The 27,066-nt window shown below is 41.8% G+C and overlaps 2 protein-coding genes across 5 annotated transcripts; one reads left to right on the plus strand and one right to left on the minus strand.

Moving 5' to 3' along the window:
- Positions 1–670: 670 nt before the first annotated feature.
- LOC106983443 (ribonuclease inhibitor) lies at positions 671–27,066 on the plus strand. Of its 3 annotated transcripts, XM_053201525.1 has the most exons (11): positions 671–1,308; positions 5,078–5,295; positions 7,702–7,791; positions 15,662–15,832; positions 15,948–16,118; positions 18,333–18,512; positions 19,263–19,433; positions 19,531–19,701; positions 20,007–20,177; positions 20,298–20,468; positions 24,976–27,056. In XM_053201525.1, exons 2-11 carry the CDS (start codon positions 5,156–5,158, stop codon positions 25,055–25,057), a joined length of 1,518 nt encoding a protein of 505 aa, XP_053057500.1. In that variant the 5' UTR covers positions 671–1,308; positions 5,078–5,155; the 3' UTR covers positions 25,058–27,056. The 3 variants fall into 3 exon arrangements, with proteins under 3 accessions (XP_053057500.1, XP_053057499.1, XP_026910676.1); XM_027054875.2 differs by lacking the exon at positions 671–1,308 and having other exon boundaries at positions 1,328–5,295; positions 24,976–27,066; XM_053201524.1 differs by lacking the exons at positions 671–1,308; positions 15,662–15,832 and having other exon boundaries at positions 1,327–5,295; positions 24,976–27,066.
- TEX13B (testis expressed 13B) lies at positions 11,076–12,983 on the minus strand. 2 transcript variants are annotated; one of them, XM_027054879.2, is made up of 3 exons: positions 12,947–12,983; positions 11,957–12,402; positions 11,076–11,813 (listed from the first exon to the last, which is right to left on the minus strand). In XM_027054879.2, exons 2-3 carry the CDS (start codon positions 12,368–12,370, stop codon positions 11,121–11,123), a joined length of 1,107 nt encoding a protein of 368 aa, XP_026910680.1. In that variant the 5' UTR covers positions 12,371–12,402; positions 12,947–12,983; the 3' UTR covers positions 11,076–11,120. The 2 variants fall into 2 exon arrangements, with proteins under 2 accessions (XP_026910680.1, XP_026910679.1); XM_027054878.2 differs by having other exon boundaries at positions 11,915–12,402.

Genomic DNA, 27,066 nt, shown 5'->3' on the forward strand with positions numbered 1-27,066 from the left:
ATTTGCCAGGATGAACAGTCAAAAGAAAAGAAAAGATATGGAACCTGCTTGTACTTGGAGTTTATTGTCTGAACAGAAAGGTGAGTAACTGAATGAGGTAAGAAGAGGGTACAATCTAGGTAATCCTGTTCATTCTCTTTCTCCTACGTCTCCTCATGGACTTTGGGATTTTTTTTCCGAATCTTTAACGTTGTGTTGCCCGTGTATAGGTGTGTGTATATTGAAATATTACATGGATACAGTATTTGCCTATTAATAATCTCTTTAAAATGTCTCCATATTTTTTATGTTTTCCAAAATGAGGAAAAAGAAAGAAAAGAGAAGAGGCAACTGTGGTTTCTACTGTTTTCCATGATTCCAAAAGCATTTATAATCCTAAAAGACTCTTAAGTCTCTCCCTTTACTGTAACCACAGATTTTCACAGGAGACAGCACAAAAGAGCAAAGAGTGAAGATTGCTGGAGTTCTTCCCCTGGTGGCTGATTCCTGAGCTCCAAGGAATATTTAGTTATGGGGAATAGAAACTGATTATCTTCAACAGACTACTCACTTGCCTGCCTATTTCTGTGACATTCTAATATCTGCCTCTCCAGACTCTGCTTCCTCCCATCCATCTAGTCATACCTTCTCCCAAGTATAAGTCTCACTCTTGCTTTTAAAAGGTGTGCAAGTACTAAAAACCTATAGGAATGTGGAGGCTGTGTGTGTATGTGTATGTGCGTGTGCATGTGAACACATTCACATGTGCCTTCATTTGTGTATTTCTACCTATAAACCTATATATGTAAGTGTTTGGAATGAACGCATGTGTATATGTGTTCAAATTGTAGATCATTGTATGTATCCATCACACTAACATCAGCAATGCCTTATTCTTTCTCATTAACAAGTTAAGTTCAACAGAAGCTCCAACAGAGGCAATAGGCTAATGTTCAATGGAAAGCAAAATACCTAAAACAGTCACTTCAGATAATGTATGAGCCTTTAAGTTAATGCCTAAAATTTTTCTTACAGAGCATATAAATGTAAATGTTTATACCCTCAATATATATCTGAGAAGGTCTTACATTTTACTTTACATTGGACATTAGTTATAACTTTGTGGGTGAGTCAGAATAGATGTGAGATGACTTTCTTCCTTGTATTTCTGTCTGGGGAACAGCATGAATGGCTGTAGCAGTGTGGGTAAATTTTTGTATATTTCATGTTTTGATGTGAAGGTGTATTTGTGCTTCTGTTAATCTCAACTCTTTCCTCCCACAGCTGCTTCAAATTCTCAGGCTTCATTGTCATGGAAGGAGCTCATAGGTAGATGTCTTCTCTCTTTTACTCTTTTTGTTTTGTGAAAAGTGCCTCCTATGAACCTGGCTTCTCATCCCTATTCCACTCCTATTCTTGCCCTGTATTCATTGGGCAGCAGCCTTTTTTTTTTTTTTTTTGGTAGTATCTATGAAGCTCCAAACTGTTATAACAAATAGGAATTTTATATCAGAATAGGTAATGGAATACCAGGAGGACCTCTGATGGTGGTCAGGCACCAGATGTACAGAATTTTAGATGCACAGGCTAGAATAAACCTATCCAATTCTGGAGTGATCTAAGTTGAGGCCATTACGATAGTGGGCCAAATCAAGCCAGGGGCCTATTTTTATAAATAAAGTTTTAGTAGAACCAGCCATGCCCATTCATTTACATATTATCTATGGCTACCTTCTAGCTAAGATGGCAGAATTGAGTAGCTGAAACAGAGACCCAAAAGCCTAAACTATTTACGGAATTTTACAGAAGAAATTTGCTAACAGTTATCTAGATCAGCATTCCCCAAAGCAGTTCTACAGAGCACTATTGTCCAGGAGAAAATAACTTTGCTTTTGGGAAAGGGTTATATAGTCATTTTAGACCAGAAAATGCTGGATTAAACCAAGTTAAACAGCCTTTTTTTTTCTTTTTTTACTATAGGTCATTTCAGATCCTTTCACATGCTACATGCGTTGAGAAACTCTAAAAGGAGATAGAGGGTGTATTCCCTTTAACTTATTTGACCACTGGACTTCTTTTCCACAGCTTTCTTACTAATACCTTGCAAAATCGTGTTCAAAGGAACACTTATTTGAGAAATGCTAACTTAGACATTCACTTGACAGAAGTTTGAACTTGATAACTGACTCCTTGGATTATTTTTCTAGTTGCATAAAGTGAAAAACTATGTAATATAGTATTTAAGCATATGGACTATGGCTTTAGACAAACCTTAATCTTAAGTAAGTCTCTATCACTTACTAGCTGTTGAACTTTGGACAAATTATCTAATGCGATAAGCAGGACTGACTACATAATTGATGGGCTATGCTACAAAATGAAAACACAGGACCCCTTGTTCAAAAAATATTAAATCCAAGATAGCAACAGCAGAGCATTATACCAATGGGCCCTTCTGAGCACAAGACCTGTGTGCAGATTGTATATGCATGAACTTATAACCCTGGTAACAAATTTCAGTTTCCTCAACTATATAATGTGGATAATACCTACTTCATGGGATTATTGCAAGAATTCAATCAGAAATATATATAAAGAGCCTAGTAAAATATCTGGCACAGAATAGGCAGTAATAAATGACTTGTTTTTAATTCAAAAGTATTTATAGCCATATTCAATAACCTATTTGTTGAGTGTCTACTATGTGCCAGGCACCACACTAGGTACTTAGGATATTATGGTGAAGAATACAAATAAGGTCCCTGTCTTCATGTAGATTATTGTTTAGTGGGAAACACAGATAAAAAATAAACAACTGTTAATTATGATAAGAGCTATAAAGTGAAAACAAGGTGCTGGGAAAGGAAATAATAGAGAGGATCTGCTTTAAATTGGGTGGTCAAGCAAGTCCTCTTCTAGGAAGTAATGTTTAAGTTGAGATCTGAAGGATAAAAAAAAAAAAAAAAGCTATCCATGGAAATAGCAGAAAGGGTGTTCCAGGCAGAGAGAAAAGCTACTGGAAGGGCCCTGAAGTGGGAAAGAACATGGCATTTGTGAGAAACTAAAAGTAAGCTAGTGTGTCTTTAGAGACTGAGAAGGTGAGTGATTTGTGGCACACCTTGTAGGGTAAGGTTTTGGATTTTATACGAAGTGCAATGAAAAGCTTTTGAAAGGTTTCAGGTATGGTAGTCACATGATATAATTGATATTTTTAGAAGATCATGTTGGCTGCTGTGTGGAGAGGAGCCATAGATAAGCTAGAGTAAATGAATAGTAGGAGTCTATTTCTTTCTCCAGGAAACAGTTAGTAGTACCTTGTATTTGGTTGGTATTTGAGAATGTAGTGATAAATAAGTGTATTGAAGGCTTATGATAGGCCTTGTTGATTGGATGTGGAGGATTCAAGGGGAAAAAAGAAATAAAGAATGGCTCCTAATATTTTTCTGGGCAACTGGGTGACATCCTTTAATTGAGATGACATGCCTGTGGAGGGTTTTTTTTTGGGGGGGGGAGGGCACCCACACAGAAATCCAGAGCTCAGGTTTAGACATGTAAAATAAGATGTCCAAGTGGAGATGGTGATATTAGTTATAGCTGTTGTTTTGTATTGTTGTCTAGGATTCTGTGATTACTAACTCTTGGTGTCACCTCATTAGATTCCCGGGAAATATTTAGAAAACATCTGAAAGAAAAATACCTAAACATAGGAGTCCATAAATGTTATCATCATGGCAATCATATAGAGTCACGGCTGCTTCTTGTAAAAGAACATGGTATATCAGAAAAGACACCATGTGGGATTCCTCAACAAGATAATTTTATTGATATGGGACATGTATTTGATCCTGACCAAGAGGGCTGCAGCTCATCCCAAACTGTGGTGCTTCAGGGATGTGCTGGGATTGGGAAAACAGCTGGGGTGCACAAGTTCATGTTTGACTGGGCAGCAGGAATGGTTACTCCAGGAATGTTTGACTATCTCATCTATGTAAACTGCAGAGAAATAAGCCATATTGCTAACCTTAGTGCTGCTGACCTAATCACTAACACTTTTCAAGATATAGATGGACCAATCCTGGACGTTATTCTTGTGTATCCAGAGAAGCTTCTTTTCATACTTGATGGATTTCCTGAGCTCCAGCATCCTGTAGGTAACCTGGAAGAGGATCTTAGTGCTAACCCCCAGGAGCAGAAACCAGTAGAGACCCTCTTACGTAGTTTTGTGAGGAAAAAATTGTTCCCTGAATCCTCCCTGCTGATAACTGCCCGGCCTGCAACCATGAAGAAGCTCCACTCTCTGTTAAAACAATCTATCCAGGCCGAGATCATTTGGTTTACAAATGCTGAAAAGAGAGCATATTTCTTGAGTCAGTTTTCAGGTGCTAATGCAGCAATGAGAGTCTTTTATGAGCTGCAACAAAATCAAAGCCTTGACATTATGTCCTCTCTTCCCATCATCTCCTGGATGATCTGTAGTGTCCTGCAGTCACAGGAAGATGGTGACAGGAGTCTTATGAGGTCACTTCAGACCATGACTGATGTGTATCTGTTTTACTTTTCCAAGTGCCTCAAAACCCTTACAGGTATCTCAGTGTGGAAGGGACAAAGTTGTCTGTGGGGCCTTTGCTCTTTGGCTGCAGAGGGACTACAGAACCAACAGGTCCTATTTGAAGTCCGTGACCTCAGGAGACATGGGATAGGGGTATATGATATCAATTGCACTTTTCTAAATCACTTTTTGAAAAAATCTGAAGGAAGTGTCAATGTCTACACTTTCCTTCACTTCAGTTTCCAAGAGTTCTTGACTGCTGTGTTCTATGCCCTAAAGAATGACGGCAACTGGATGTTTTTTGATCAAGTGGGGAAAACGTGGCAAGAAATATTCCAACAATATGGGAAAGGGTTTTCATCATTAACGATACAGTTCTTGTTTGGCCTCTTATGTAAAGGAAAGGGAAAAGCTGTGGAAACTACTTTTGGAAGAAAAGTCTCCCCAGGACTTCGAGAGGAATTATTGAAATGGACTGAGAAAGAAATAAAGGATAAATATTCTATGTTACAGATTGAGCCCATGGACTTATTTCACTGTTTGTATGAGATTCAGGAAGAAGAATATGCAGAAAAGATAATTGGTGATTTACAATCAATTATATTGCTTCAACCTACCTACACAAAAATGGACATTCTGGCTATGTCATTCTGTGTAAAAAGCAGTCACAGTCATCTGTCAGTGTCTCTGAAGTGTCAGCACCTAATTGGATTTGAGGAGGAAGAGCAAGCCTCTGCATTCATGATACCAGTCTTTACACTTAATCAGTGAGTATATTAATGTCTTTTCTCCAATGTTTTGGCCTTCAGAAATCATGGGCTTTCTTGTTTATTTCAAGTATTCAGGCACACGATCATTTCTGGTATTGTCAATAAATAAAATGAATCATCTCCACTTTCTATATTTTACGTCAATCAACCCAGTAAGGATTTATTCAATATATATCACATATTAGACACTAGACTAAGTAGACAGTAAGGGAACATTAACAATTCTGAGCACTTATTATGTATTAGGCACTGTGCTAGCCACTGTGTGTGTGTATGTGTGTGTATATATATTAGTCTTCACTGTTACCTTGTGAATGTACTTTATAATTATAAAAGTGTTATGAGCATATAAGTCATCAAGATTATCATTGAGGACTCTACTATTTTGGTGTTGATGACTGCTATTCTGGAAAAGGTGGTAAACTTAACATTGAATTGGTCATCACTCTCCTCTACATATACTTCATCACTGAGGCCTCAGAGAGCCTCAGGTTAGTAAGGGACAGAATTGTACTCCTGCATATATTGCTGTGAATCCTGGGCTTTTTCCACCAGGCTTCCACCTTCACAAAGGTTTCAAAGAGGCTTAGGTAAACCACTTATTTCATACAGATTCTGTATATTGCAAAATACAGTTCTATTGCCTTATTGACCTGTGTTATCTAGAAAATGCCACTGGTCATAAGTCCGTTCTCAATACTTGGGTTAAGATGGACATTGCCACTCCTTTAGTTGTACGACCAGCTCAGAGGTAGGGGACCTTGAGAAGAAGAGAGTGGGCAGAAGGCTCTACTTAGGAAGTGTTAACGCGAGTCTTTTCTCTGATAGTTATATTTCCTCAGTGGGAGTAGCATAGAGGTAGAAATGAGTATGGGGTAGGTGTGTTTGAGGGAAGTGGGGAGGGGAAGGGAAGTGCAGCAAGAGTGTTTGGGACTAGAGTGGAAGGAGTAGGAGAGGTTACATGGACTTGGAATTACCAAGGACCTTGGCTACAATGTCTTGATAAATTCAAGACCACTTCAACTGTATATTATAAAGTAAAATGATGGATAAATGCATTGAGAACTTTTAAACACTGGTGGAAACAAAGAGAAGCTTCTGGTTCATTCTAGATTTCCAGAAAATCAGCCTTAAATGGAGTCCCTACCCCAGCCCTATTGCCTTTATCAGGGGGCTTAAACTTTCTTCAAAACATACCCCAAAATATTCTTTTCACAAGCATGTTGACAGAGAGTTCACTATTGTACTGTTTTAGGTTTATTTTGTTGTTCAAGTGTAATTAACATACAGTGTTATATTAATTTCAGGTGTACTATATAGTGATTCAGTGATTCTGTACATTTCTCAGTGCTTGTCAAGATAAGTGTCCTCTTCATCCCCTTTATTTATTTCACACATCTCCACCCACCTCCCCTCTGGCAACCACCAATTTGTTCTCTGTATTTAAGAGTCTGTTTATTTTTTGTCTCTCTTTTTTTTGTTCATTTGTTTTGTTTCTTAAATTCCACATATGAGTGAAATCATGTGATATTTGTCTTTCTTGGACTAATTTCTTTCACTTAGCATTATACCTTCTAGATCCATCTATGTTGTTGCAAAAGGCAAGATTTTATTCTTTTTTTATGGTGGAGTAATATTCCATTGTGTATGTATGTATATATATACATACATACATATATGTATTGTTTGTATATATATATATATAAATACACATACACACACATACATACACACACACACCACATCTCTATCCATTCATCTATTGATCTACACTTGAGTTGCTTTCATAATATGTCCATTGTAAATAATGCTGCAATAACCATAGGGGTGCATATATATTATCAAATTAGTGTTTTTGTTTTCTTTGGGTATTCCTCAAAAAATTAAACATAGAATTATGTTTAACATATGAACATTTGAACTTTTCTAGTTCAAAACATATGAACTTTTCTAGTTTTTAATGATTAATTATTCTATTAATACTGACAACCAAAATATAGTTATAGTGTAGATAGCTTGGGCAACTCACTTGACTTCTCTGAGCCATCTGCAAAATGATGATTATGATATCCATCATTGTGTTAGGGACCAGATAAGATAATTTTATATGTAAAGTGCTTACCTTGGTGCCTGGCACACAGTAACATGGCTTGTGCTTTGAAGTCAGACAGATCTGAGTGCTGACCTCCATTCTATTCCTACCTATGTGACCTTAGGCAAATATCTTAACTTTTTTTTTGCCTTAATTTCCTTATCTGCAAAATGGGATAATACCTCCTAAGGACTTTGGAAGAAGTAAATGAATACTAGTATGGTAAACAGAAGCCAAACTAAGCCTTTTACTTAAAATTTTGTTCTTAACTGTTTTGTTTTAAATTATTTTTGCTTTCTCATCTTTTTTAGGTCTTTCAAGCTACACAATTTGCCAGTGTCTCGGCTACACTTGCTCTGCCAAGCACTACGTAATCCATGCTGTAAAATCAAAGACCTGAAGTAAGTTGAACTTTGCTTTAAACACTTAGGTATTTGTAAGGTAGAAACTGGATTGCTAGAAATTGTACCCCCAGCTGATGGGACCTGCAAACAAAATATAACTAGTGCTCAGCTTCTCCATAGCAGAACAGCAAATGATAAGATAGGCTACAAACCTAGAAGGGGTAGAGAGTCAGGCACAGATCCCTGTCAGCCCCTCCAGCCTCTGTCCCTTTTGTATATGCTATTTTTGCTGTAGGGAGTGGATGGCAGTCTATAACATCTAAGAGATCTGTGTCTGTGCCCCTCCTGGACCTACCCTCTTCTCCTTCCAGATCCAACTGTCCTCTTCCTTGGTTTTCTTTCAGTTGGGTCCTGTCCCACTCCATGCAGCTCAGTGATCTTTTTCTCTCCCTCCATGCCTCACCTCAATCCCCTGCTGTTATTCCCCAAAGTGCCATTGCTCAGAAACTCCCCACCCACCACGCTGCCTTCCATTCTGTGCTCACTCTCAGGTATCTTGTCTCCTTCACTCCACATCTCAAGCACACAGGCACGAGCTCCCTTGTTTCCAGACCCCTCACCACACAGATCAGTGTCTGTTCTCCTTCCTTCCCTCCTGTCCTAGAGGAAGAGGTGGCCTTTCCAAACCTCCCCAAGCAAGTAAATTCACTTTTTTTTATTTTTAAGCATTTAATTATTTCACTTTACACAACACAGAAGTATATAAAGATATAAAAGCCCTCCACCCTACTGTCCCATACCCCACCCCACCTTATACCCCAACATCCCCACTCCTGCTTACCATGCCCTTACCATACCTCCCTAGGTAACACCTTGTTTGCTAAATATCTTTCCAGACCTTTTTTCTATGCCTTTTCAAACATCAATGTGTAACATAAGGCACATATAAACCTATTTTATATATATATATATATCCTGCATATGCAGTTACAGAGCTTTGGGGGTTTTGTTTCACACACACAAAAAACTGGCCGTCATATTTTATTTTTTATTGAATAGTACAATGGACATGCCTCCCAATGTGGTAAGCAGGGTCTCTCTCTTGTGTGTTGTATGTTTTCAAGCTTTCTTCAGTTGTCTCCTTCCCCGTGGTTCAAGTTTCTCCCATATTAAAAGGAACCCTCTCTCAGCCATGTACCCCATTCCTTCCCTTTACTGCTAGGAGTTCTTGAAGAGCCTCCCTGCCTGCACTTCCTCAATTCCCATTTACTCCTCAGTCTTTATGGTTTGGGTTCTACCCCTCCCTGGCCCAGATCTGTTCAAAGATCGAAATAATACCAAATCCAATGAATACTTTTCAGTTCCTACCTTAGGGCCTCCCCTGCAGCCCTGGGCACTGCTGAGAATGCTCTCCTTGCATCTCTCTTCCCACTGTCATGACTACTCCTAAGGACCTTGTCGCCTCTATGGTTCCCAGCCAGTGGCAGTTTCACCCTCCAGTGGACATGTGGCAATACCTGGAGACATTTTTGCTTGTCACAACTTGGGGAGTGGGTGCTACTGACCTCTAATGTGCAGAGGTCAGGGATTCTGTCAAACATCCCGCAGTGTACTAGACAGTCCCCTGCAACAAAGAATTATTGAACCTCAAGTGTGAGGAGTGCTGAGGCTGGGAAACTCTGTCTTAGAAGAATATAAACAAGCCCAAAGATATTCCTGAAAATGCAGGTTAGGGATCTTGCCCCCAATCCTGATGGTTGTCCACACCTGCCCCAATAGGAGACAGCCCAAAGTCCTATCCAGGAGCTATGGCGATGAACCGGGGCCATTATAGCTTCAGGGTCTATGTCTGTAGTCCCTGGGTGATGTCCAGGGCTCCTCCAGTTTTCTTACTCTGGTCCAGGTGTGACACCTCATGATCCTTCTACCTGTGGGCTAATCCATACATTTAGTCTCCCTCAACACCACTTAGAATCATGAGAAAGGAAACACAAACCATCCTCTCCCCTTCTCTTTTCCCAGTTTACCCTCTCCCTCTAGACATTGATTTCCCATTGGGATATGTTTTATTTCATTTATGAATTCACTGAGACCTTTGTAACCAGATCCCCCCTCCCACTATTATTCTGGCAGTGGGTTTGGGGAGAGAATTGCTCAGGATAGCACCACACTTTGGTCCATAAACTAGACCAGCAAACCCTCTAGGCACTATCATTTGCTGACTCACCTCCTTGGAAGTGGTAGGGGTTCCCTGTTCAGATCTGTCTGTCCCCAGTTCTGCCACTGGGGACTGGGGAAGATTCTCATGTTTTGGGGCTATACAGCCATAGCAGTTGTCTGCATCTGGTGCTGGTGTCCTCTGTATGTCCTGCTGGTGATTTCATCAGTCCTGAGGGATTTCATCTTAGGGGTGGCAAATCTCTGCTGTGTTGTAAGCCCAGGGTTAATCCCAGGCCTGTTTTGATGGTTTATCATGATATAACTTGATCAGAACACGAACAAGCTTCCTGTCCAGTTCATTCCGGGAGACTCTTGGGATATAGGAATCCTCACTACCTGTAACTCTCTGATACTCCTCCCCAGCCAGTGTTGACATTTTTCTTGGATGATCTGTGGTTTGTGACTGCTCTTCTTGGTGCCAATTTCTGACCTGGAAATAATCTGGTTACCCAGAGCAGGAACCCACTCAACTTAACTTAAAGGGTATCTGTGTGGATTGGATTTTCATGCAGCACAACTGTAGAAAGACCACCACTGTCTCCATCTCTGGGGTTACAAGATCAACTCCTGTGCTTTCTCTATGCCTTATCTGCTCCCTGGGATCTGATTCTGCTATCTTCTAAGACACTTGGCTTCTATAAAGCACACAGTTCTTCTCTCTGACAGCCGGGGCCAGTCCTTGGCTGTGGCCTCGGCATTCATGACTCTGGCCTTGGCCCCAACTCCAAATAACCCACTGCTTCCTTGCCCAACACCACTCTATGAAATCTGCCTCTCTGTTCGAGAACCTGTTTGGCTAAGGATGGGTCAGATGTCCACTCCTCCCATCATATACAGCCTAGGTGGGGAGATGGGTGGATTGTCATATACATGGCTGCTCATGTCCACTAGATACTAGGGCTTAGGAGTAAGAACAAAAGCTACGGTGCTTCTGGGGTATGGAACACTAATGCTCTGGAACACAAAGGGGGTCATCAAAACATGTCTCTCCCTGTCAATCTACACCTTCTCCACTTCCCACCCCACCTCCCTCCCATTCCTTTAGCCCCATTCTCCCACTTATCCCCTTCCCCACTCCACCCAGTCCCCTCCCTCACCTTTCCCCCATCCCTCAAAAATTGATTTTCCACTGGTATAGGTTTCTGTTCTATTTGACATTTCTTAATTTACTGAGGACTTTGCAGCCAGATTCCCCTCCCACAGCGGAAGCAAATTTCCCTCCTTGAAAAATTCACAGCTTTACACCAAGGGCAGTCCCAATCCCCAGGTCTGCGAAATATGGGAGGTCTTCTAGGCTGATAGGGATCAGAGTCTCTCCTGTCTCTTTGGGATTCTTGAGGGTCTTTTCCCTGGGACCCCACATTAGACCTCACACTAACCTCAGAGGGCCTCCAGTGGGGAGATGTCTGAACTGGATTTCCTACGGTGAATGGTGTTGCTGGTGGGACTGGTGTGGGCGCAGGTGGGAAGGGGGAAAAGGGACAGGCATAGGAGTATGTGAATGAGGCAGGGAGCTGGACAGGAAGGGGTGATGGTGTGACTGTGGCCCTAGGCTTGATGGTCCCAGAGAAATAAAACATGGCTGTTTCCACTGACTTAATATCTCCCTTCCTCTGCCCACTGGCGGTGTAATTTTTCCGCTCCACAGCTCCAGGCAAGTGCATGAGGCCTCCACCTGGCTCCTTTGCAGCTTCTGCCCCTTCTGCATTCTTCTGTCCTCTTCTTCCTCTTCCTGCAGTGCCAGTAGAAGCAGTAGAAGTGGCAGCAACTCCCGCCTCCTCTACCTCACCTGCTCCTTCTGTCCTTGTGGCCAGGCCTGGCTCCTCTGAGACCTGGACCTGCTTCTGCAGAGACTGCAGCTGTGGGAGAAAAGTGGGCAGTGTTGAGACCCATTCTGGGGGTGGTGAGGGAATGGGGCAGGGAGATAGGGCAGGGATCAAGCAGAGATAATCTTTAAGACCTGGAGGAGCTTCCACTTCAGGAAATCCCGTTCTGTCTGCACCTCTTCCAGGTTGGCCTGGGCCATCTGTAGCTGGAAGGCTGCCTCTTTGTGCTCCATCTCCTGCTGTGTAGTGAACTCCTTTAGGTCTGAGGCCAAGGTCTGTGCAGTGGTCTTATGCAGTTTGGCGAAGTCATGCAGCCAGTGTACCCTGTGCTTGTGTAACTGGCCCTGCCTGCAGGCAAAGCGCACACCTAGGGCCAGGCTGCTCCAGGCACAGGCCTCTTTGGCCTCACTGGACACTGTGCTGTCTTCCAGGATGGCCCTGAGTTTGTCCTCCACCTCCTCCCAGGGCAAGGATGTATTCTCCAGGTAGAACTCTGGGCCTTTTGTGTGCCCAGCCATCTTCTCATTGATGAAGGTTACCACTTTGCTGTGCTGGAACCCACCACTGGGGTCGTCGGGTTTCAAGGCCATGATGACTGAGAACCTTAGGGGTTTGGCTGGCCCTGCAGAAACGAACAAACCGGTTGTCCCATAGACCCCCCTTGCCCCTCTCCCCTTGTCCCCCTTCCCCTCCCTCTTTATCCCCCTTCCCCTCCTCCCGTCCAGCCTTGCCCCCCTCCTCCCCCTTGCCCCCCTCCTTCCCCATCCTGCCCTCTTGTCCCCCCACCCCCTCTGTCCCACTCCCTCATCCTACCCCCTCCCCTGACCCGCCACCTCGTCCCTACCCCACCCTGCTTCCCCATCCCGCTGCCCCCCCCGTCCTGCCCCCTTATCCCCCCCTGCCCCCGTCCCACCCCCTCCCCCATCCTGCCACATTGTCCCCACACACCCACCCCACCTCCGCCTCCCTTGTCTGGTCCCCTTGTCCCCCTTTCTCCAGTCCTGCCCTCTCGTCCCCTCCCCCACCCCGCGTTTCCAACCATCTGTTTGCCCTGCCCCTCCTCCCTCAGACCCTCTGAAAGGTCCACTGACTGGTTTGCCCCACCCTAGTATACCTCCAGCCAGGGCCAGATGGGGTGCAGGCTGACCATACCTAACCATACCTACCTAATAAGCCCAAGCAAGAGGGTACTTTTCCCTCCAAGGGCTTGAGAAAAAGGAAGTCTTGGGGCCAATTCTGGAATCTTTTACTCTGGGACTGTTCCAACTTCCAGTGATAGTGGGGGTGGGAGGGAATGTGAGAGGAAGGTTCTGTCCCAACTCCAGGACATAAGAGGACCTGCTATATTGTTGAAAGTCCTTGAAAGCCGGAAATAGCAGGAGTGGTCAGAAAAGACTTAGAATCAAGAACGTAAAGGACTTGTAATCAAATACAAGAAGTTATGCCCACCCCACCATAATGCTTTGTCCCACACCAGGGGGCCCGTCCCTCCTAGAGATGGAATTTTCTAGAACAAGAGGCAGCCCCAATCCCCCAGTGGCCTTCTGAATGCCTTGGAGGAAGAATGTGGAGCTAGGGAACAGCTTCATTGCCCATTGGCCCAGCACTGAATATTGTAGTGACCCTAAATGGTCATAAATCTTGGCTGCTTCACCCCCAAACCATGTCTTGAATCTGTCCACCTTTGCTGCCCCCACCATCCTAGGTCAGCTGCCCCCACCATCTTAGGTCAGCTACCCCTACCCTATTTCTTCCCTGGACTGCAGCCCTCTGATATCTGGTCTGTCTCCTGCTTCCTGGCATTAGAGGGATATGACCATCTCACTTTAAATCTCCACTGACTTTCCGAAGCCTTCTGTATAAATCAGACAGACTTCAGGTTTAGTCCTGAAGTCCTTTGCCACTTACTATATGACTTTCTGCTGTAAATGAATCTTAGTTTCTATCAATGGGCCTACTGCAAGGACAAATGACAAAGTACATTGTAAACTTGATGTAATTTTTTCTATGATCACATTTTTGTAAAATAAAATCTGTGTGTGTGTCTGTATGTTTCTATGATCTTGGAGAAAGGAGTGGGAGGGTATACACCAGACTCTTAACATTGGTTATCTCTGGGAGGTGGAATTGGAGAGGAGGTTTGGAAAAAGGTTTTATCTTTTTTAAAAAAATTTTTTGACATTTATTCATTTTTGAGAGAGAGAAAGGCAGTGTGAGCAGGGGAGGGGCCGAGAGAGAGAGGGAAACACAGAATCAAAGCAGGCTCCAGGCTCTGAGCTGTCAGCACAGAGCCTGATGTAGGGCTTGGACCCATGAACCGGGAGATCATGACCTGAGCCAAAGTCGGATGCTTAACTGACTGAGCCACCCAGGTGCCCCAAAAAAGTTTTTATCTTTTTAAAATACATCTTCCTATGATTTCACTTGTTACAAAGAACATATGTATGCATGCATTAAAAACCTGGAAATTCGTGTGCCAAAATTTTAACAGTGGTTATTTTGGGGTGATAGGAATATAGTACTTAAAAAAACTTTATTCTTTACGTTTTTCTCTATCATAGAAATTGTTTATAGTAAGCATATATTATGTTTTTAAATTTTTAACTACTCTTTGATAACTTATGATCATTGTAAATACATTTTAAATACCTATAAAGTAAATGTCTCCCTGTAATCTCACCCTTTCCCAACCTAGAAGATAACCACTGTTAATAATTTGATATATATGTGTCTGTGTGTGTGTGTGTGTGTGTGTGTGTGTATACACATATATATCCTTCTAGTCTTTTTTTTTAATGTTTATTTACTTTTGAGAGAGAGAGTGTGAGTGGGGGAGGAGCAGAGAGAGAGGGAGACACAGAAACTGAAGCAGGCTCTAGGCTCTGAGCTGTCAGCACAGAACCCGATACGGGGCTTGAACCCACGAACTGTGAGATCGTGACCTGAGCTGAAATTGGACGCTTACCGACTGAGCCACCCAGGCGCCCCTGTCCTTCTAGTCTTTTAAAATAGGCCATAGCAAATACAATTGACCCTTGAACAACAGGGAGTTTGAACTGTGGAGGTCCACTTATATGTGGATTTTTTTTTAAATAAATTCAGAGTAGTACTATAAATGTATTTTCTCTTATGATTTTCTTAGTAACATTTTCTTTTATCTAGTTTACTTTATTGTAAGAATATAGTATGTAATATATATAACATACAAATACATGTTAATTGATTATTGTTAAGGTTTCTGGTCAATAATAGGCTATTAGTAGTTAAGTTTTGGGAGAGTCAAAAGTTGTAGTCAAAAGTTTTCAACTCTGTGGAGGTTGAAGCCCCTAATCCCCTGAGTTGTTCAAGGGTCAGCTGTAATTGGAAGTTTCTCAAACAAAAAATCCTCTGTCTTGTCTCTGGCCTTTGCATCTCTTGGCCTTTGCACTGGCTGCTCCATGAGTGGATTGTCCCTCAGCCCCTCCTCTTCCTCCTGCTTCCATTCTCTTCATCCAGCTGTTCAATTTCTCTTCCCCTTTCACAACAGCACTCAAGTATTTATTTTTTTATAAATATTTCTTGATCCTCCAAGCCCCACCCCAAGCTAGGTTGAATTGTACTACCTTTCTGTGTCCCCATGATACCTTATGCATACCACTTGAAGTACTTTTCACACTGTATCCATGATTTTCTAATTTTTTTGCCCCATTAACTGGACATTCTTGAAGGCCAAGTTGGGGGTCTTAATTATTTTTGTGTTTTTAGCATTTGGCACAGTGGTAAGCACCCAATAAATTGTTGAGTGGATTGAAAAAATTCATTACATCAGTAAGGTACAAACAGGTACCTTTAAGGGGAGTCCTATTTTCTTTCTTCTCTGAAATATCTTTTTCTCCACACAGACTGATTTTCTGCCACCTCACAGCTTCTTGTGGTAGGGACCTCTCTTTAGTATTTGAAACTAACCAGTATTTGACAGATTTGGAATTTGTAAAAAATACCCTGGAAGATTCAGGAATGAGGCTTCTGTGTGAAGGATTAAAGCAGCCAAACTGTGTCTTACAGACATTGAGGTAACTGATAGCAGGAGATTTTGTTTTCTGTGTTCATATCATTTTTTGTCAATTTCTGTTTGCATGTGGGGAGAGCATGAACAAGATGATGAGGTCATTCTTCTTTTCTCTGAAGGTTGTACCGATGCCTTATATCTCCTGCTTCTTGTGGGGCACTAGCAGCTGTTCTCAGCACCAGTCAGTGGCTCACTGATCTGGAATTTAGGGAAACAAAATTGGAAGCTTCAGCTCTGAAATTGCTCTGTGAAGGCTTAAAAGATCCAAATTGCAAATTACAGAAGCTCAAGTAAGTTGTAACTGTTAGTTTCCTTACTGCAAGAAAATAATTTAAATATGCAACTCAAAATGGACATTTTGTGATCAAAACATTTCAAAGAGTCATGGAGAGGAAGAATAAAAAGTGACAGTCCCTAAAATTGTTTCTATGCAACAAGTTTAGGAAGAGAATTTTCATTGTAAGTAACAATAACATCAATGACTATAATAATAACCCACACTTATTGAACAGTTACTTTGTGCTAACCATTGTGCTGAGTGCCTTGTATCCACTATTTCCTTTAATTATTATCCCCATTTTAGCAGATGAGGAACTGGAGACCTAAGATCATAAGACTAAATAACATGGTAAAGGCACAATTCAAAACTGACATGTGTTTGACTTCAAAGTCCATGGTAATGATTTTAATAAAAAATTTATCATGTACATGTTAGGGTTCTCTAGAGAAACAGAACAAATAAGATATATACAAAATATGCAATTGACTCTTGAGCAATATGGAGGTTGGGGTGCCACTCCTACCCCCGCCAGTTGAAAATCCACATAGAACTTTTGACCTTCCAAAAACTTAACTACAAATAGCCTACTGTTGACTGGAAGCCTTATTGATAACATGAACAGTCAACTAACACATTCTATATATATATATATATATATATATATATATATATATATATATATATTATATGCTGTATTAAAACAAAGTAAGCTAGAGGAAAGAAAATGTTAAGAAAATCATAAGAGAAAAATACATTTACAGTACTATACTGTATTTATCAAAAATTCGTGTTTAAGTGAACTTGTGCAGTTCAAACCTGTGTTGTTCAAGGGTCAACTGTATAGAGAGATTTATTCTAAGGAATTGGCTCATGTGGATTATGGTGGCTGTCAAGTTCAATATCTGCAAGGTAGGTCAGTAGGCTAGAGACACAAGGAAGAGCCGACGTTGCAACTTAAGTCTGAAGGCATTCTCCTGGGAGAATTCTGTCTTCTTCCCAAGGAGGTCAGTCTTTTTCTAGAAAAGCTTTCAACTGATTAGATGAGGCCCATCCAAACTATGGAGAGTAAATTACTTTACTCAAAGTCTACTGATTTCAATACTAATCTCATATAAAAAGGACCTTTCCAAATACATCTAGAATAATGTTTGACCAAATGTCTGGACATATGACCCAGCCAACTTGAGGCATAAAATTAACTATCATAATATATATGTGGGTTTTTTAAGGCAAAACCTCTTTAGCATTGAAGCTTTAAAAAATCCACTTTGAAACTTTTTTTTTCTGGCAGAATGCCTCTATTTAAAATTTCTAAATTGGGGAGATACAGACATGTGTACTTATAAGCCCTCCTTCAAAGCTAAGGTTGGAGCCTGGTAACTCAAGAGAAAATTGAGGACTCAAAAATTGTAGTGTATATCATAGAAATTTTTTTAAATGTTGGAAGAAAAAGTTGATGGGAAATAGTTCAAGAAATTGAACTACTTAATATGGAGAAACAAAGATTTAGAAGACAGGAAGGTTGGTAAAAACCACTCTTCATCCCAAACAAGGAATATCATGTGGAGGATAATGATGGGCTGGGTCTCTGTAAGGATGGAATATTAATTAATAATGGACTTAAAATTTTTTTATGTTTCTTTATTTTTGAGAGAGAGAGAGAGGCAGAATGTGAGCAGGGGAGAGGCAAAGAGAGAAGGAGACACAGAATCCAAAGCAGGCTCCAGGGCCCCAGCTGTCAGCACAGAGCCTGACACAGGGATCAAACGCACGAGCCATGAAATCATGACCTGAGCCAATGTTGGATGCTTAACTGACTGAGCCACTCGGGCACCCCGATAATGGACTTTTAGATAAGAGGCAAGATCTTTTGACTATGAAGCTTATTAAGGATATTATAGTACCCCCCCCCCCGGGATTTGAGAGAAACTGTAAGATAGAATTATAAATTCATGCAGGGAGTTAAAATAAGATTAGGTTGCCTTGGTATTTCCTCCCAATACTTTTTTTGAGGGGCAGTCAACACTTACTGAATTCCTACTGGGGGACACAGTATTGTGGGAGCAATGTATAACTCTTTCCTCTGGAGGTTGTGACATACTCAAGGTTGGCAGTCTTGTATGGGTGGGCCTTTATTTTCTCTGCTCATGAGGTATTGTGGCAGGGGGTGAGTAGGATGGTAAAACAGCCAGTTTTATCTCTGTTCATCTTTCTTTCTCTCCAGGTTGTGTGCTAGCTTTCTCCCTGAAAGCTCAGAGGTTGTTTGCAACTATCTTGCCTCTGTTCTCATTTGCAATCCAAACCTCACTGAGCTTGACCTGAGTGAAAATCCCCTGGGGGATACAGGGGTGAAGTATCTTTGTGAAGGTCTCAGACATTCCAACTGTAAAGTGGAGAAACTAGAGTAAGTTTCTTAGAACTGTCTGGTAGCATCTTATGACTATTGAATTTGTCAAGTGCCTGCTGTGTGCCAAGATCTATGCTTGGTGCTTGGCAGAAGTTATTTCATCTAATTCACTCTTTCCAATAACCTTAAAAAATGGATTTGTATTTCCATTGTACAGATGAGGAAATTGAAGATCACAGGGAAAAGTGATTTGTCCAAAGTCACAGCACGCGAAAGTGGTATGGTCAGGATGTGACTCTAAAATCTGATCATGGGGAAAAGTGACTTGTCCAATGTCACAGCACTCAAAAGTGGTATAGTCAGGATGTGACTCCAAAATCTGTCTCCAAATCTCATGGTCTTTCCATTATATTACCATCTTGGATGCTTACAGGAATGCCACTACTTAAATATTAATTCTATAAAGAACATCTACTATGCACCCAACACTGGACTAGATGTAGGTAGTTTTGTCAGAAGGACAAGTGACAAGGCTGCCCTTAAAGGCACACAGATATGAAATTGGAGAACAACACAGTTCATTCAATGTGTAATGAAGTGCCCAACACTGTGGAATCATTTAGAAATGCCAGATGAGCCCAGGGAAAGGTAGGAGGTCCCTATGAGCTGGAGACCTCAGGAGAAGTCTTTGTGAAGGAGCTGCACTAGGAGCTGGAACTTGAAGGATGGCTAGAACTTAGTTATATGGGGAGGCTAGGAAAAGCTAAATGCAGCAGTGGCTGATTTTTCTTCTTTTTCTCTTGGTAGCTTGAGCACATGTTACCTAACAGATGCTAGCTGTATGGAGCTCTCTTCTTTCTTGCAAGTGAGTCAGACTCTAAAAGAGTTGTTTGTGTTCGCCAATACCCTAGGGGACATAGGAGTACAGCATCTCTGTGAAGGTCTGCAGCATGCACAGGGTATAATCGAGAGTCTTGTGTAAGTGTCTACTTATCCTTGTTCTCATGGGCCTTGGCATTTGAAGTTCAGTGGGACTCTATGGTTAACAGCCACCTTGGTATCCCCATTCCTCCAGGCTTTCCCAGTGTTCCCTTTCTGCTGCTTGTTGTGAGTCCCTCGCCCAAGTCCTGAGCTCCACCCGGAGCCTGACAAGGCTGCTTCTAATTAATAACAAAATTGAAGATTTGGGACTGAAATGGCTGTGCGAAGGATTAAAACAGCCTGACTGTCAGTTAAAGGATCTGGCGTAAGTATCATGGACTATAGCCACAGGCTGAGTTTCCTGATGTTTCAGCAACTCTTAAAATTAAATGAGTATTTTTTGGCCTGGTGATTGAATCTCCAAGGAAGCAATAATTGAAGATCCAAATAATTCGGGGGGGAATAAATGTTCCTCTACTCCACAATCTCCGCTTGGACCTGGCCCAGGGGATTTTTTTTTACAAAACACTCTGAGTTTCTAATGTGTTTTTCCAGTGGGCAAATAGAATTTCTAAAGTGACCCAGTGCAGATGAAATGATGCCAGCCTTCTCTGCCTTACTTCCCGGCAGACTGTGGACCTGCCACCTGACTGGAGAGTGTTGTCAGGATTTGTGCAATGCACTCTACACCAATGAGTACCTGAGAGACCTTGACCTCAGTGATAATGCCTTAGGGGATGAGGGTATGCAGGTGCTGTGCGAAGGGCTGAAACACCCCTCCTGTAAACTACAGACCTTGTGGTAAGTGCACAGGGACCCTTTATTCACCAGGCTCTTGTTCCAGGCTATATATGAAATGGAGGGTCTTTTTGGAACTTGGGATAAAACTGATTTCTTCCTCAAATCCCTAATCCTCCTTAGGTTAGCAGAATGTCATCTCACAGATGCATGCTGTGGAGCCCTTGCCTCTGTCCTCAACAGAAATGAGAACCTGACACTGCTAGACCTAAGTGGAAATGACCTCAAGGATTTTGGAGTGCAAATGCTGTGTGATGCACTGATTCAGCCAATATGTAAACTACAGACATTCTAGTAAGTTAATGTGGTGGGAGAAGTGGGAGGGAGGGGTCAAGGCAGACATGTTGGGTTTGACCATAGGCTACTGCAGTGGGGAAAGAAGAACTGAGAGCAAGCCATGCCGAAGCAAAATATCAAAGGAAGTGAAATTACCAGTAGGCCTCCTCCTTGGACACGGGGCCAAAGAGAGAGGCAGAGAACAGGCAGCACTGGATCTCACTGCTAAGAAAAGCATCATGGTGTAGGAAAAAGAGTATCAGATCTAGATTCTTTTAGGTCTGGCTTAAATACTAGGTTTAGCATCTACTAGCTACATACCCATGGTTACCTAACCTCCCTGCACTTAAGTATCCTTGTCTGTAAAATGGAGCTAATACTGGTACTTGACTATCTGGTGTTGACATGGGGATTGAATGAAGTGAAACATTAATTATAAATGCACCCAGTATAACCTTTGGCACATAGATGGTGCTCCATAAATGTTAGATTCTTTCCATTTTCTCTTCTAATACTTGCTAGAGGTCTTAATGTTTACATTTGAGAGTCTTCAAGACTCAAGGAAATGAAGCTATAATGATGCAATGATAGGAAGTAGAGGTCTTGACCCTTTCTGGTCAATGTCCATCTGCCAGCTCAGCAGGCTGGCATTGACACACAAAGTCATTCTTAATTAGGATACAGCTATGCTGTGTTGGCAGCTAACCAGTGACCAAACGGCCATTCATTTCTGGAATTCAGAACTGGAACACATAATGGAAAATAAAGGCTGAGTGCAAAAATTCCACATTCAAGGCCAATTTGATGGATTGAAGCATAAATGCAAACAACATAAAGGCCTGATTACAAGTATGGCTGAAACAGAAGCTGGTTCTCTACTAGCAAAGTGAAGTATGTTAGTTTCAAAGGCTTGAAAGTGTGGTGATTACTGCCCAGAAAGGGGGAGTTACTCACAACATGATAAGCGTCAGGGATTTAGGGACCTTCAATGGTGTCTTTCTCAAAAGAAATAACTGCAGCCTATATTGTTAGCAGGTTGGAATAAGCTTAATGACCAATCCTAATGTTTCTTTAAATATTGAGTAATTTGATGTGGTAGCATTCTATATTGTGTGTGCTTCAGCAATGGTCCTAAGTGACAGCAAGGAGAATTTTTTTTTGTTGTGATGGCATGCCATTATTTGCTTTTTTATTGTAAATTGTTATGCTGTTTCCTGTATCTCTTGCTCTTTGCCTTTTAACCAATGTGCTTCCATTGTGTTTTCATGCCAGCCTTCAAACCTTTATAACTTGTCAATCAATAAGTTGATAACAGTGGGCAATAATAGCTCAGAATACAAAACAAAGGACACACACACACACACACACACACACATACACACACACACACAGAATAGACACCATTCACTGACCTCAAATCAGTTTTGAATGTTGGAGTATATATAAAACAAACAACACTGAAATTAATAGAAATATATACTTATCCACGTAAGGTGAGAGGAAACTATGGATGATTTAATGCTGTGGTAGGATAGAGATGGAGTAAATCCAGGAGAGCCTTCTAAAAGGGGGAAATTCTGCTGGAAATTGCAAAGGCTGGAGGAAGAAGGTTATTTTCTAAGAGCTGCTTGAGTGTGAGGCTGAATCTTATTCCTCATTGTATTCTCCCCCTGCCCCAATAAAAAGTTCCTGGCTCATTGCTTTGCATATAGTAAATACATACAGAAGATCAATTAGTAATTTAGAGCATCTAGAGGCAAAGAGACAGTTAATGATATATCCAATAAAGACTATGTGTCTAGACATTCAAAAGGTCAAGGAATAAAAGAGATTGTGGCCTCAGAGGACAGAGCTCACCTTCATTCATTCTACCAGTACTTGCTGAATATGTGCCATGTACCAGGCAAGTGTGCCAGGTGCTAGGAGACAAGAGTGAATAAGACAGGAGACATGATCTGTGCTCTTCAGGGGCCAGTGGGCTTAGTGGTAGAGACAGGCACATAAACTGAATAATGCAATAAGGGGATCGTAAGGTCTTGAGGGAGTCATGGCAGGAGACAACCCACCCAGTCCAAGACGGGCAGGGAAAACTTCTTGGAGGAAGGACCACCTGAGTTAAGTTTCAGGACTATTGCCAAGAGAAATAGTGGTAAGGATGGAGAAGGGTAGTCCAAGCTCAGGAGATGCATGAGCAAGATAGCCAGACAATAAACAGTACAGTTTATGGTACTTGATAGGGAAATGGGTGGGAAATATCAAGGAGTTTGCTATTTCTTGAGCATAAACTACAAAGCAGAATGTGTCAAGAAGTGAGACTGAGGGGGTAGGTAAGGCCTGTATGCCATATGTGATTAGTAAGACCTGTTAGCAGAATTCTGGGTACAAATTCAGCCCTTGCTCTCGTTCTCTCTCTCTCTCTCTCTCTCTCTCTCTCTCTCTCTCTCTCTCTCTCTCTCTCCCCCTATCTCTGATACTCTAGCAGTGGTACATTTTGAAGCCTCTCCTCACGTTTCCAAAATTGGTCCCCAAGGTAGAGCTAGTTTTGCTTCCAAAGTTGGTTGAAGAATCAGTCCACTGCTGCTCCTGTTTCTCGCTGCCACAGGGGGCTGATCCTAAGAACTGAATCTAACCAGTCCCACAGAAGTTTGGTTACTAGACTGTGATGCCCTGGCTGGTCTGGATCCCTGCTAGCCATGCAGTGCCATTATACTTGGGCTTTAAGGCTACAGATATATTAGTCCACACCCAAACATACAGCCATTGTTCTCTAAAGTACTGTATATGTCAGGGTGGTTGGGTCTAGAGGAGCTTCTGGAATTAGCCACAGATACAGATACACACACACACACACACACACAATATATATATATATATATATATATATATATATATATATATATATATATATGAAACCTGCCCTTGCCCCACAAAGACATAGGCCCTTGAGTTGAGTCAGGGGACCCACTTAAACCTTCTTTCTTCAAGATAATCTTATTTTATGGGCTGTGGCGCCTTTCACTGGCACTGGGTCTTGGATAAAGGCCCCTAGCTCACCCTGATATGTGTTCCTAATTCTAAATTTGGAAAGAAGGGGTTGATAATAACTGGTCTCTTAACTCCCAGAAGACCTCTGGGCTTCCTAAGCATATTGGCCTACCTCTTGCCCAACAGTGAGCTCTATACATCAAGAGGTAAGGCAACTTTTGCTAAGTCAGTAAAAAAAAAATTCTGAAGGTCTTGTTACACTTTTGTGGCATTAAGTATCTACTTACTGTACAATTTCATAATTAGCATGGTTACTCATTTCACTTTGCTAGATAAAGATTAGCTTCTATCCATTAAAAACTGAAATCTTTACCTCACTACACACTTGAAAGAGCTGTACCTTCTTTTGTAGTCAATGGGTTTTAATCAGGGACACACATATGGAGTTTGCACTGTGGGAAGTTTTCTAGTAGGTGGGCAGTTGGAGATGATAGATGAAGCCATGGCAATGGATGAGATCCTCTGGGGAGAGTGAGAAGAGAAGAACCTCTGAGGAACATCTCTGGGGAATTAGCCCTGGGAAATACCAACTTTTTAAGAAGTGGGTATAGGAAAGAAAACCCATGGAGTAAACCAGGAGAGAAATGGTGTCCTGGAAGCTACGGGAAAAGTGAATTTCAAGGAAGAAGTGCTCAACAGTATCAAATGCAGCAGAGAGGTTCAAGAGGACGAGTACTGAAACATATATCCATTGGGTTTAGTAATTTGGAGGCCAGAGGGGACTTTCTCAAGGGCTGGTTTAGTGGCATGGTGGGGCCAGAAACCAGACTGCAGTGACTTGAGGATAGGAAGTAAGGAGGGGAGGAGGAGCAGAGACTAATCCTTCAAGAAGTTTGTGAAAAGGAGGGGCACCTGGGTGGCTTAGTTAAGTGTCCAACTTTGGCTCACATCATGATCTCACAGTCTGTGGGTTCAAGCCCTGTGTCAGACTCTGTGCTGATAGCTTGAAGCCTGGAGCCTGCTTCAGATTCTGTGTCTCCCTCTCTCTCTGCCCCTCCCCGAACTTGTGCTCTCTCTCTCTCTCTCTCTCTCTCTCTCTCTCAAAAAAAATAAACATTAAAAAAATTTTTTTAAAGTTTGTGAAAAGGAGAAGAGATGTAGGGCTATGGCTGGGAAGACTGGTGGAACTGCAGGAAGGAGGGAGAGAGTTGGTCTTTTCCTTTTCTGGCTCGTTGAGGATAGGCAATTCTGTAGTCTGAGTGAAAGCCCATAGAGAGGGAGAGGTTCCATATACAGGAGCAGGAACTAATGGACTGATGCAATGGGGCCTTGGACAAAGAGAGGGACAAGAGTGAGGGTCCAAGAGGAAGTTTTCTCAAGGAAAGGAGCTAAGGCTAAGGGAGGCAGTTGATGTGGGTGAAGTAACTCAGTGGTGGTGCTATGGAACAAGTGGAATGGGAATCTTATCCTTGAGGATAGGAAAGCTACTGAAGGCATCTGCTGGCTTGACTTGACACAAGATTCTTTTCATTTTTCATAGCATTGACTTGGATCATTTACATGAAGAAACGTTCAGAAAGATGGAAGCTTTAAAAATGAGCAAGCCTGGAATCACCTGGTAGTTTCCAAGGAAAGCCCCTGAATCAGCTGCATATAGACTCCCTCGATCTGCCCCCATCTTTAACAGTTGTGCAATATCCTTGTTCTAAACCTGTTAACCATTGCCAAGGACCCTAGTGTGAAACAAACAGCAGTGATTTCGATTTCTTACATAGAATCATCCACTAAGTAGGATGTGAAAGGCAGAGGCACTTTAGTTCAAATGTCTTCAGCAATAATACCTTACATTTATATGTTGTGTTATAATGTTTACTATGTTCTCACAGAAACCCTCAAAAGATGAGGCTCAGAGAGGCTGTGACTAGCTCTAGGTCACACAGCTCATTAGTGAGAGAATTGGGACTGGAATCTAGCCAGGTTTTACAATACCCAGACCAGACAGAGAAACAATAGAAAAAGAATGTGAAGGAGTCAACTTAAAGAAACAAGATACTTGAAATGATTAAAGGGCAAGAGAGTATACAAACATATATCTTATGGTGCTGATTTTAAGTAAAACTAATTCACAAAGGAAAGAGTGGAATGAGTTCCATTAATAGGGAAAGGCTTCATGGAGATGCAACTTGATGTGAGCCTTGAGAATGAGCAGGATTGAGATGGGGGGAGTTACATAGGCCAGTGGCTGTAAGACTGCAGGCAACAGGGCTGTGTTTGTGAGCCGCTCGCCAAAAGCGCCTAGGTAGAGAAAAATGTTTGCATTAGAGTTTCCTGAGCTGTGGCAGTATCTACATTCTAGCTGAGGGTGTTCTCTAGTTTCCAGGCTCAACTCCTTTTCTGAACTTCTAATACCCCATGTGTTTGTTCTTATTCATGGACTCCTATGGCTGACTCACTCCTCATCCGTGACAACAAATTGCATGGCCTAGCATGGATCCTACACAACCCCATGTTTCTCTCTGCCTAGCCTCTACAAAACACCAGATGAGACAAGTGGAGGAAGGGAATGCCAGGCAAAGAAAATAGCACAAAGCCCATGATATAGGAGTTAATGTGGTATGGGATGGGCAGAAAAGTAGGCTGACCTAATTAAGATACACAGGTGTCTCTGGAAGCTACTTGACTAGCTGTGTGACCCTGAACAAGTCAACTTGGATTGTAACAGTTTCTATTTTCTCATCTGTAAAATGGGGATAACTTCACATTAACCTTATATGGCTGTTGTTCCTGATATGGTGCTGACCCACAGTAGGTACTATAATGGTAGCTATTTGTATGAGTGTGTAAATGTGATACAGCTCAGCTGTGTAGTCTTTGAGCTCCCAGATTTTCCTGCTGTGTAGTCAGTGTTAACTGTGCATTTGCACTAAATGTGTGTGCTGGAGACAGTATATCTAGTGGGGGAAGAGACACATAGTGGGAAGTTACTGCCCGCTAGAGGTCTAGCTGCTCCATGTCCTCGTCCATCACCATATGTTGTTCCTTGCTGCCCTGGGAGATGGTAACTTTCAGTCCGGAGACTACATCTGGCCTGAGATGGTCAAAACAGCACTTTGTTTCCAGTTTTCTTAAGTTCTTTCCTTTTAGTTATTTAAAACTTATTTATTGACAATTATTATGTGCCAGGTTTTGTGCTAAGTATTGGCTTTACAGAGATGAATATGCCTTTTCCTGTGCACATGCCACTTCATCTTCTCTGACTGCCCTGGTCCCTCTGTCAGTCTGGTAAAAATCTGATAAAACTCAGTCACAGTAAGAACTCAGAAATATAATGTTGAATGAAAGATTGCAGAACTCTGTGTGTGGGTCTTTGTGTGTGTGTCCCATTTGTGTATAAAAGGATAAATACACATGTATGTGTGTGTGTCCAGAATATGTGTGGAAGAATATATACAGGAAATTGCCAATAGGAGTTATCTCTGTTAAGAGGAATTTGGCAAAGAGGGGCCATTTTTATCTATAGCCCTTTGTTCTACTTGATGTTTTTACCATGTGCATGTATTAATTTTATAATTAATAAACTTGATGTTAAAAATAAAACTCATTTATACTGAGGAGTTATTTTTCTTCTTTT

This window comes from Acinonyx jubatus, chromosome X, assembly GCF_027475565.1.
Source record: "Acinonyx jubatus isolate Ajub_Pintada_27869175 chromosome X, VMU_Ajub_asm_v1.0, whole genome shotgun sequence".
Lineage (NCBI taxonomy): Eukaryota > Metazoa > Chordata > Mammalia > Carnivora > Felidae > Acinonyx > Acinonyx jubatus.